General features: G+C 41.0%; 1 protein-coding gene across 1 annotated transcript in view; it reads left to right on the plus strand.

Moving 5' to 3' along the window:
* Positions 1-8,765, plus strand: part of LOC120736835 (cadherin-1-like) — a 271,472-nt gene extending 262,707 nt beyond the window's left edge. The window contains exons 12-16 of the mRNA XM_040037169.1: positions 5,765-5,907; positions 6,694-6,785; positions 6,970-7,102; positions 7,380-7,595; positions 8,617-8,765. Coding sequence (XP_039893103.1) covers positions 5,765-5,907; positions 6,694-6,785; positions 6,970-7,102; positions 7,380-7,595; positions 8,617-8,750 — 718 coding nt within the window. The 3' untranslated portion in view covers positions 8,751-8,765. The remainder of the gene's footprint in view (positions 1-5,764; positions 5,908-6,693; positions 6,786-6,969; positions 7,103-7,379; positions 7,596-8,616) is intronic.
* The last annotated feature ends 3,833 nt before the right edge of the window (positions 8,766-12,598 follow it).

Below are 12,598 nucleotides of genomic sequence, written 5' to 3' on the forward strand. Positions count from 1 at the left end.
ACATTTAATTAATTAATTATTGACACATTTAACCCTTTAAGACCTACTATAGAACCAAGTCCAAGGGCGACCGTGGCTCAGGGGGTTGGGAAGCGTATCTGTAACCGGAAGGTCGCCGGTTCGATCCCTGGGCTCTCTGTCCTGGTCGTTGTGTCCTTGGGCAAGACACTTTACCCCTACTTGCCTACTGGTGTTGGCCAGAGGGGCCGATGGCGCGATATGGCAGCCTCGCTTCTGTCAGTCTGCCCCAGGGCAGCTGTGGCTACAACCGTAGCTTGCCTCCACCAGTGTGTGAATGCGAGAGTGAATGAATAGTGGCATTGTAAAGCGCTTTGGGTGCCTTGAAAAGCGCTATATAAATCCAATCCATTATTATTAAGTCCGCCAGAGCTTATAGTATATTTTTACATGCTGTGGAGCCATTTTTTGGAGCATTTCAAGTTGCTATATATCAGTACAACCATTATAGCCCAAATTTTAATAATATGTCTGCATTAAGTGCATAGTAATTACATAAATTGCAAAAAAGTGCAATAAACTACAAAAAAATTTAAAATCGTTTTTGTTTTTTTTTAACATATATTTCTAGTTAGAGAAATTTAAGAGGCTTATCCTTCAAAACTGTAAATACAAAAAAGTTGCACAAACTCCCACCAAAGGAAATTTATTTTAAGTGTCTTCATAGTTTTACTTTTGAGATACACCAATTTTCATATTCTACAGGAAAAACGAAAAAAATATATTATAGTGCAAATTTGCAAAATAACAGCATATGCATCAAAATAAAATATTTCCAGCAGTGCAATATGAGTCCTAAGCATCCCAGAAACGACACAGAAAGTCATGAAGTCAAACATAACTTTTAACTCATTCACTGCCAGCCATTTTCAAATCAGGTAACTCCCCACTGCCAGGGTTTTTGAGCATTTCTACTCATTTTTGAAGAGCCACAGAAAACTGTGTGTTATGATCATATAAACGCTGAACCTACCAAAATGAAGAACAGACGCTCTTCTTTCATCCAAAAAAAAGCTTGTTTCTACCATTTTCCATTCTTTAGTAATCAGCTGTAGAAGAGAGGTGGGTTCCACCAAAAATGCCTGTTTTGACCAAAAAAAGGGAGAAAACGAGCTTTTTGTGAAAAATACATTTCAAGCAGAAAAGTGCCTTTGACACTAATATTTCTTGCTTTGTGACACCTCTAACATATAAAATAGTTTTTCACTTCTATAAAACAGAAATAACACTGAGAAAGGTTATGTTTTATCAAAACAATTTATTTACAAGTATATGAAAAAATAAAATGTACATAGTGAAACATTTATTGACAATGAATAATTCACTTTTGTGTGGTAATCATTATAACACTTTCCGGGATGCAAGGGCACACAACAAGACTTGCACCACATTTTTGTCTCACTGCGCAATCCCTTACGTGCGCAAACCCTGCACCTCCTTGCAGGTCTACTTTTACTGCTGGTGGGCTTCAGTTTTTCAAGTTGGTGCCTGCCTAGGTCACCGTCTAGCCTGCTATCAGGGTCGGTGTTGTAAGGTGCCCTTGGGGTTTTTCTGCCTTTCCAGTCACCTTCCCCTTCAAATCCCACACCTGCCCCCTCCCCTAGAAGGTTGTATTCTAGCCCCTACCATTGAAAAACGTAATTGACGTCTATAGACGTCAATGGCAGTCAACGTAAGTTTTTCAATTGACGTCTATAGACATCAATGGCAGTGAATGAGTTAAAAACAGAAGTATAAGCTCATGAAGCCACGATGGTAAAAAACTACATTTCCGCAAAATGACGTCACTTCCGGTTTCGGGCAGGTCATGCGGTCATGTGATAGTTCGCGCTGATGGACGTAGGAAGTGTTACGAACAGCTGATCGGATCGGCAAAGCGTGTTTCTGGAATATTATGTTTTTGTTTTTGCAAAGCTTTATGTGGAAGGAAGCCGTGACCGAGGACAGGCTGATGGCATAAGATGTAAGTACAACTCCTCCGGTTTCATGTGCAAAAAAAATTATTGCGCTAGCTCACGTGGTTGCAGTGCTACCGGGATTTAAAAATAGTTATGCAAAACGGAGCGTGTCCGCTCCTACCGGCTCTAAAGGGTTAATTAATTATTTATGTATTTCACATTTTAATTAATTATTGACACATTTAATTAATTATTGACACATTTAATTAATTATTTAATGATATATTTATTTATTTCATTTTGGCAGTCATGGCGCCTGGCTCTCATCATGAAATAATTTTGTCTGTCAGCCTCACCCATCAAACTCAGGGGGCGGGGTTAACGCTGATCGAGTCAAAACCATTGCTTTGGCCTGGTGGCCATTGTTTCTAGCACACAACAACCGGCATGTGGAAGCTAACAGAACTGAACTTTGAAAAACCCTGTTTGTGTGTCACCAAATACCGTTTTAATATTTTTTAGCCAAGAATGTAGTGGTTTAATCTTCATGTGTCTGGTCGGTTTGTCAAGATACAGCCTCTTTGCAAAAGTGCTTCGATGATTTCGGAGATGTCTGCCCAGTCTGACGGCAAAGCGTGGGATAGACCCGCTCGCCTCGCAAGCAATCCCACCGACAAAGCGCAGGCCCCGGTACACAGCTGTAGTAACCCTTGCTGACTTCTTTTACTGAGGTTATATTTATTGGTATTTTATTTCCTGATGTTCTTATGTGTCCTACGTGTTTCAGTCGCCAATTCTGAATTATAACTAACATTAAAAACATGTTTAAGGAGGAGAGAGAGCAAATAAATCTGTTTAACATCTGATCTTTGGGTTTTTGTTCAGTAATCAGCGTGACCTGTGTATAAACGCATAAAAGAGATAACGTTGGTGTTTCTGTCATGTAGTAACTGCTGGCTTTAACTGTACAAAGGTTGTTCGACACTATGAAACACATACAGACTTCATGATGTTCGGCTAATATTTTTATTGCGAATATTAATCATGAGGGTAAACGGCCCTGTACACCACGGAGCGAGGTCAGCATATCCACGATATCCACGATATCCTCAGCTCCATGAGTTAACACAAAGTTTCCCAGCTGACTATCTAACTTCCAACTATTCCAGAGACGTGAAAATATACAGCATAAAGAAAAGTGTAAGAGACTCAGCAGCAGATTAGAATAACAGTTATACATTTAATAAATCACCAAATGAATCCAAGAAACAAGCAAACCTGTTCCGACAATTTGAGTTTGTATTCCCTCAGCTGCAGACTCGCTGCTGTTTAAATGTTTGAAAAGGAAGATTAGATATAAAAACGTCAAACATAGACTCAGTCTGCCTTCACATTTGATATGAGGCCAGCACGTATAGTGGCTGTGTCCTGTTTTAAGATCATACATGTAAAATTGTTGTCTGACCTCCGTCGATCCAGCCGCTCAGAGTCCGTGGTTACCATGGTTACTGCATAAGCAGCTATAATGTTAACAGCTGGCACTGAGGAAACCTACACCAGCATGGGTGTTTATGTTTTTCATTGCAAAAGAACTGTCTGAATGGTTAACTGAAGTTAACTTGGATAAATTATAGTTAAGGAGTATCACAGATAACGCCTACGTGAGCGACTGTTCACCTGAAATCAGCAGGCTATTACTGAAATACACGTGCTATATCATAAACTATGATATAAATAGGGAGGTCCTATTAACATGTTTAGTTTTAAAGGACACCGTCTCCTTCATGAGCAGTATTAGTTTTCTTCTAACATAGTTTGTAACAAGCCTTTGACAGATGGTTCATTATGTTTGATGTGTGTTTTATTCCTCCCTAAATATCGTCGGTGAAGTTTGCCATAGCACGTCAGAATTTTCCTGCGCATTTTTTTTATACCTCTGCCAACAGAGAGAGAAAAAAATCACATTCTAACAGACAGCTGGTGCTTAGAATACAGTTGAATAACTATTAAAAAACAGATGATATTTAGATGATAGTTCAGTCTAACACATGTGCAGTGAACCATTAAACGTCTGTGGAAACTATGCAGTTATGAAACGTACCTTTAACCTCAGCCAAACAGATTTGCTCAGTTGTAAATAAAACAGTGAAGTAAACGTGACCCGACAGACAGAACCTGAGTGAATGAAGTCCAGCGTTTAACCACTGAGAGCTAAAACTCAGCTGAGGTTTCAAAGCTGTGTGCCGGTGATTGGACATCAGCCGCTGATGAAGCTGCTTCGCCTATAAAGTGCTCTGTAAGGAAACAAGCTCCAGCAGCTCTGCGCTCGGGGAAAACACTATATTTACTTATCTTGTGCAGAAATATGCGCTGACATTGCTTTATATCGAGCACCGACTGCCCAGTTAAACTGTGACTATCACCAGGTAACGTAGGCGTGTTTCTTGAATTAGCAGCAGGTGTTAAACAGCTGACAGATGAGGAGAAGGATGCATGCAGGTAAACTGAGGGTCTGTTGAGCTGATCGCTGGTTTCGTGAGAAAAATGTCAGCTCGTTCTTTATGTTACAGAAGCACAGAGACACAAGACCAGGCGGAAAGAGACGATCGTTCGGTGAAAATGAGAATCTGCGAATGCAACATGTGGAACACGGAGAGTGGAATATGTAAACAAACCGGTTAACGTAACCCCCTGGGTGCACTCTGCATGCTAATTGTTAGCAGAGCTAGTGAAATCTCCGAAAACATCTGAGCACTTTTGCAAACATGTTCTATGTTGACAACCTGACCAGACATACGTCGCGACATTCGCGGCTAAAACACTGTTAAAAGTGTAGCTGGTGACAGAAAAACGGGGTATTTTAAAACTACACCACCACCATTGCTGCCTGTGATTTGATCTGCATTCTGGGATACCTGGCTGCCCCAAGTCTACACAAGCAATCGATTATCTAGGATCGACCTGTTTTGACTTACTTTGCACGGCAACCAATCAAATGTTAGAGAAGCTGCATGGGCAGCGTTAACCCCGCCCCCTGAGTTTGATGGGTGAGGCTGACAGATAAAATTATTTCAAGATGAGAGCCAGGCGCCAGGACTGCCAAAATGAAATAAATAAATATATCATTAAATAATTAATTAAATGTGTCAATAATTAATTAAAATGTGAAATACATAAATAATTAATTAGATGTGTCAATAATTAATTAATTAAATGTGTCAATAATTAATGTGAAATACATAAATATTAATTAAATGTGTCAATTAATTAATTACATGTGTCATAACTATTTATTTAATTAATTAATTCCAATTTTAATTAATTATTGCCACATTTAATTAATTATTTAATGGTGTATTTAATTAATTCATTATGGCAGTCCTGGCGCTCCATACCAAACGAGGGATTTAGAAAAATGATCAACACCCTAGACAAACGCTACACAGTGCCGTCCCGCAACTATTTTTCTATTGTTGCACTACCTGCTCTATACATGAGGGTCGAGCAACGGTGGAGACGGAATTTCAAGCAGTACAACATTTTGCGGCAACAACAAAACGTGAGACATTTGTTGTTTTTATGTTTATTTGTTGTTTTTATGTTTATTTATTGTTTTTATGTTCAGTCTCAACTGTTACGAAGTTGATGTGCAGTTAATAAGTGCAATAAATATTTATATTGGAAAAGAAAATCGTGAGAGAATCATGATCTCAATTCTAAGCCAAAAAATCGTGAATCTCATTTTATGCAAAATCGTGCAGCCCTACTGTGCCATATTGTGAAACATGCTAATTGTAATCATCCTGCCTGCACAGTATTACCATCTTTTCTGTGACTGTCTTGTACAGGTACAAAATAATGAATGACCCTGCAGGCTGGCTGAACGTGGACAAGGACACAGGCCTTATTAAAGTGAGAGCGTCCATGGACAGAGAGGCCCCCTTTGTCACAAACGACAGATACATCGCTACCATCGGGGCCTATGATAATGGTAGGACGGAGTTAAGACTGATGCGGATTCTTATCATCATTTGACTCCCATACACAATGACCACTGATATGATTTCATAAAATAACAAGTGTCTGAATAATTACACTGGTAAACAAGAGTTTTGCTGTGGCTCTTTCACCTCTACTTTAACAAATCTGTACAATGTCAGAGATGAACATGAGGAAAGAGTTTATCAAGACACAAAAGTGACATCAGGGAAACAAAATGTATTTTATTGTTCACTGGATTAAGGTGTGTGTGTGCGCTCGCTCTTTGCAATATAAATTCCAGTACAAACAGATGTTCCTGGCATGCTCACAGCTAATAACATTGTTGCCCTTTGTTAATGGATTGCATTTATATAGCACTTTTCTAGGCACCCAAAGCGCTTTACAATTCCACTATTCATTCACACACTGGTGCAGGGAAACTACAGCTGTAGCCACAGCTGCCCTGGGGCAGACTGACAGAAGCAAGGCTGCCATATCGTGCCATAGGCCCCTCTGGCCATCACCAGTAGGGTAAAGTGTCTTGCCCAAGGACACAACAACCCAGACAGAGAGAGCAGGGGGATCGAACCGGCAACTTACCGGTTACAGATGAGCTTCCCAATCCCCTGAGCCACAGTCGCCCTTTGTTGCAGTACCTTCAATTATTTGTGTGTCAAATGTCAGTTATGTAAGAACTGGAAGACCAGAGGAAAGTCTCTGAGCGTTAAAATTTGGACTATATTTCACTTTGTCGATGGAACCCACCTGTGAATATCTGTGTTTGTTCTGTGACCAGATGCAGTCCCAGCTACAGGAACTGGTACTCTGATCATTCAGCTGGAAGATGTCAATGACAATGCTCCCATCATTGAGCAGCATGAAATTATGGTATGTCTTATTTCCCACCAGCTCAACAGGTGTTTTCATTTAACACATCAAATAGTGGTGCAGGATGGGTGTATTTATTGAATCTACCGACTTCAAGATGCAATCAATTAAAAAGTTTAACCAAGCCCTATGTATGCAGTCATGTGATACAGAATATTAGCATAAAGGCTTTGTGTTTCCTCAGGTGTGCAACAAGGATCCAGCTCCTCAGCTGCTCTCAGTAACAGATAAAGACGGACCAGAATTTGGACCTCCCTACTCGGTGTCTTTACAGGGCATGTCAAAGACCAACTGGACCGCTAGGATGAACAACTCCAGTATGTAAACTGTATAAACTGATGCTGTCCAGTCACATGGCCAGAATGTGAAATATTTTGAAATAGAAACTTAATATATTTCATCACTTGTGTTGAGATTATTTCCTGCGAATATCTGATTTCTAAATATCAATATTGCCTTTTCCCAAAAATTAAAGTTTACATGACACCTGATTCAGTTTTCATCACTAAGATTAAAATGATTAGTGCTCATGTCAGGAGAGTAATTACTGCCAGAAAAGGCTTTAAGCTGGGTTTTTTTTTTGTGTTTTTTTAGGAACAGGCATCATCTTGAATTTAGCCATTGAGCTGCCCAGTGGAAATTACAGTGTTATACTGACAGTGGCAGACAAACATGGCCTGGAGCAGGACAGCATCATCAAAGCTGAAGTGTGCGACTGCAAGGGAGAAGATTTGATGTGTACTCAGCGTGCTTTAGGTGGTAGCAACCTGCCCATTATTCGGGGAGTACTTGGAGGCATTCTGCTGCTCAGTGAGTTGTGAATGGATTTATAACTTGTAGCCTCTGTTTTCTTTCCCAGCTAATTGGATTTGGTTGGTTGTTGTAGGGCTGCTCAATTAATCGAATTTTAATCTCGATTACAATCTGGGCTTTCAACGATCATTAAAAATGACTGAGCCGATTATTAGCCCCTCCCTCGTGCTTTACTCTCGCGCTGCTCCGTGTGGCAAATCGAGCGCACCTCTCTGCATTTCAAACACGTGTCACAACAATTAAGAGCAGCGGTCCCCAGCCTTTTTTGCGCCACGGACCGGTTTATGCCCGACAATATTTTCATGGACCGGCCTTTAAGGTGTCACGGATAAATACAACAAAATAAAACTAGTACCGGTACCGAAAAAAAGAAAATTTATTCATAACACACATGAAAAGACCCAGGAAAACCGAGTAAACGATAAAAACGATAACAAAATAATGCTGAAAACTGATAAAAACCCTGAAAACTATACATTTCACACCTGAGCCTCAACTCTCAACCAAACGACTCACGGACCGGTACTGGTCCGAGGCCGGGGGGTTGGGGACCGCTGATTAAGAGGACCTGAGGGAAGCTCGGAAAGCTAAGCAGAAGTTATTTGGAGAGTAGAGTGACTGCTGTTGGTTGAAAAGAGAGGTAAAAAACTTCAGTGGTGTGGAAACATTATGGGTTCGCGGAGTCAGACGTGGATCAAGTAGACATAGTGTGTAAACTTTGCTACGGTGTTGTAGCTGCACCACAGAGCAACACTGCAAAGTTCACTAAACACAGATGTTTACATTTTTCATTTATTTTTTATATTGCAAACATTTGCACTGTTATCAGTATTTGCACACTATTTTATATTATTTTTTGACAATCTTTAAAGTCATTATTTAATACATTGTTATTGTTAAATAAATATCGTCAAATAATCGAGATCTCAATTTCAGTGAAAATAATCGTGATTATCATCTTTGCCATAATCGAGCAGCCCTAGGTTGTTGTGTGCTAAACTTTGTGCTCTGTGTTCAGTGCTGGTCCTGGTTGTGCTGTTTGTAAGTCTGAGGAAAGAGGAGCAGAAGGAGCTAACATCTAAAGACAACATCTTCTACTATAACAGAGAGCAAAGTAGAGAGGATGATCAGGTAAATGGACACCAGTTCTGATTGCAGCGTCAGCCTCATCCACGCCTGCAGCGTCGGCCTCTGTGTCTTCATCAGCCTCGTCTGCTCCTGCCTCGTCTGGTCCTGCGGTTGCCACACCGTCATTGGACCCAGCTCGTCCTGTTCCGCCTCGCCTCTGCCGGCCGCTTTCCTTTTCGCCACCGCTGGCTTCGCGGTCGTCCTCCAGACCTGCTCAGTGGCCGCCACTGCCTTCCAAGTGGCCGGCCTCCTGATTTGTTTTGTCTGCATTGCCGCCGTTGCCGTGTGCACGGTCGGTCCCCAGAACTGTTTGCCCGTCGCCGCCGTTGCCGTGTGCACGGTCGGTCCCCAGAACTGTTTGCCCGTCGCCGCCATTGCTGTCCGCACGGCCGACCCCCTGAACTTTTCATGGACTCCTATTGAGCTCTAGTTTGGTTTGGTTTTTGATCTGTTTTCTTCTGTTATTGACTGATCTGGACTCTTGTGCTCCTTGCTCCCGTGTAGAAATGTTGGCCAATCAGAAGTCTAGAAGCCTCGGTGGGAAATAGTAAACAAGGATGGGGCATAGAAGCAGAACCGAGTCGGGACAGTAACTGTGTGTGTATGTAAGCATTTAAACACTGCAGAGAGTACAATTAACAGTAACAGTATTGTAGAAATTCATTTCACCGAAACAATAACGCGGCGCACAGTGTGACGTCAAAAAAGGCGCACACCTTTGACGCTGCATTTTCTGCGTTTTCTCCGTTCTTCTCGTCCACACGTAAATGCAAAAGCTGAGTTTTCAAAAATATCCACCCTGGCCGGGGTTTTTAAAAATCTCCGTTTTCAGTGACCGAAAACGCTGTTTACGTGTGGACGAAAGGTGCAAACGCATAGAAAAATCTGCGTTTTCAAAAATCCCCGGGTGCGTGTGGACGTAGCCTTGGAGTGCTTTGGGGTTGTCTGGTGTTTCTTGATTATTTGTGATTTGTTAGTTACTATTTGAATTCTATGTTCTGTTTATTCAGGTTTAAGGAATTGTTGCCTATTGTTTGAGTTGCGTATTATTAGAGTTTCATGTTTCTGTTTACTTGTGGTTTAGGATTTGTGTTCTCATGTTTTGTGTGGGTTTAGTTCCATGTGTCATTTTCTGTCTGTCTCTCAATGTCGAGTCTGCGTCTTTGTGTAGTGATCTCTTGTTTCCTGTTTTATTGTGAAGGACTGCGTCTCATGTGAGTGTGTTCAGTTTACCTCCCTTGTCTTGTCTCGTTAATTACTCCCAGCTGTGTCCACCACCTGTAATCTCCCTGTGTGTATTTAAGTCGTGTCTTCTGTCATTGTAGTTGCTGGTCCGTCTGTGTATCTACCATGTTCCTTTCGTGTGTTCTCCCTGCTGTCACCGTCATATACCATCTTCCGTCTTCCTTCCTGTTCAGGTTCGTGTCCTTGTTCAGGCTCAGTAGTTTAGTTGTCCAGTATAGTTTAGTTCTCCGTTTACCATTTGTCCATCTATATTTTTGTGTTTAATAAACCACCCTCACACCTTTACAAGTGCCTGCGTTTGGATCCTCCTTTATTTCTTCCACATGCTCATCTCACTCACCGTGACACTTCCGTTGTGTTTTGGAGTTTGTATGTGCTTTGTCTCTAGGGGCCACCGTATGTGACTGATGCAAGCCAGATCCTTTTATTTAGCAAAACTGTGATTAATAGTTAAATATTATTGTTGAGGGGCATAGACAGGACTCCACACGTACACTTAAAAAAAAAAAAAAAAAGAAGAAGAAGAAGAAATTGCCTCAACAAAAGGGCACTGTGGGCACCCATCAGGAAAGGGACGGGTGCTCAAGCCCGTCCCGCCCCACCCCGCTCTGCACGTGCCTGATTTTAAGTATAAAATGGAATCCTGTTGTCGCTTAGAGAACAGAAGTGCACCAAAAGTTTGTGGTCACGTGACCTGTGTGCTTTGAACTGCGTTTCCAAACATCTGCGCTCGACACATTGTCGAAATGTCAGTATCTGCAGAATGTGGCTTGCTGAGCTCAGACTCAGAGCACTGTTGGTAATACTGCTGCCAGCTCCTACTATCTGCTGTGTATCTGTGAAGTCAAGGGCGTAGACTTCGTTTTGGCATTGGTGGGGACGAATGATTCAGTTTTTTTTTCCTTTTTGTCTTTGCTTCTTGATAACAAAAGGAGAAATGTACTTGCCTACATATGCTATTCTACATGCTTTTAAACCATTTAAAATTACAATTGATAGTTTTATATGTGAGTTATATAATGCTAAATTACAATTAAACAAATGACTAAGTATTTTAGACTTTGGTTTACTTCAGCCATATTCAATATAAATCAGGTATCATACAAAAATAAAAATAACTTCATATTCAGCAGGGCTGGACTGGGACAAAATATCGGCATTTTGACTAGTGACCGGCCCACCATGGTATTATAGGAAAAGTCATAAATCCTTTGAAGCCTTTATAATTAAACTTAAACCTACACCACCTTCCCTATTCTGGTATTCTAAACAGTAACACCTCATTTATAATTACATATACCTATAACTAAAAGGGTTGCCAACTCCCAGCAAAAAAAGAAAAAAAGTAGGGAACCACTCCCCCACCCTCTGCCTCAAGATGCTTAACTAACAAAACCGATTTAAATTTAATGCGCGTATAAAACAAATGCACATAAATCTATTCTTTTTCTCCAGTAATTAAATAGATTCAACATCTTTCTTCAACAGAATTGCAGACTGCACAGAAGGTACCTTAACAAAGTAAAGAATACTATAACTTACTAGGGTATATACTAACGAGACTTAATATTTACTGGATACAATAATGGATTTCTATACATTTTACATCAGATGAAAATGTTGGTTGAAAGATTCAGATAATTATTTGTTAAAAGCGAGACATTTTAAATGAGAATAAGAAAGAAAAGTATTTCTTTGTGCCCCCCTCTCCCTGTTAATGCCCTACCTGGCCCCCTGGCAAAACTTTGCTAGACCCGCCCCTGCACAGTTACCAGCTGTCAGCTACTTAGAAAAGGATCCTGGTGTTATTTGTCTCTCAGAAACAGTTCATAACTTCCCTTCAACTCATTCATGTTACCTAAAAGGTAAACCTGTTTCTCCATCACCTGTTCAGCTCTGATGATTCAGTAAGGACATCTCCTGGTTTCATCTTCATGTTTCCCTCTCACCAGATAACCAAACCGACATCCTGACCAGCAGCTTTACAGCTGTGGCTCCAGCAAACATCAGCTGATACTAGAAATTAATATTAAATAAATGCTAACAACAGCTGATCAAGCTTAAACGTGCTGCTGTTGTTTAATGCGACCTCCGCTGGTTTCATCTTTCTGGCGCAGAGAGAAAAGCCGATCAGCTGATCATTGATCAGTTTCATGATTGAATTAGCAACTTTCTAGCTGAAGTAGTACGGGACAAATCACGTTCCTTTTCACCTTAACTTTAAAGTTTGACCTCCTCGGCTGTAATTGGTCCAGGCCAGAGTCGATCATGACCAACTGGCCAATCCACCACCGTTCATTTATACCGTTAAAAAAAGAAAAGGAAGAAAACCCCATCGGCCCATAAAAACGAAAAATCACGGGCATACTGGGCAAATGCCCGGTATGCCCGATGGCCAGTCCAGCCCTGAAATACAGTCATGACAATAAACATGAGTTCAAGGACTTAACAACATTACTTCAGTTATGTTGTCAGTGACCTCGCCTCTCCACCTCTGTCTGAGCTACAACATGGCAGAGCTGCCTCTGTCACCTGATAAATAACAGTGAGACATTCAAATACATGCAGTCACACATGTGCTTCAAATACAGTCATTGAAACAACAGGTCATCATCCAATTCCACCTG

The sequence above is a fragment of the Simochromis diagramma genome, unplaced genomic scaffold (genome assembly GCF_900408965.1).
Source record: "Simochromis diagramma unplaced genomic scaffold, fSimDia1.1 OVJJ01000197.1, whole genome shotgun sequence".
NCBI classification, from domain to species: Eukaryota; Metazoa; Chordata; class Actinopteri; order Cichliformes; family Cichlidae; genus Simochromis; species Simochromis diagramma.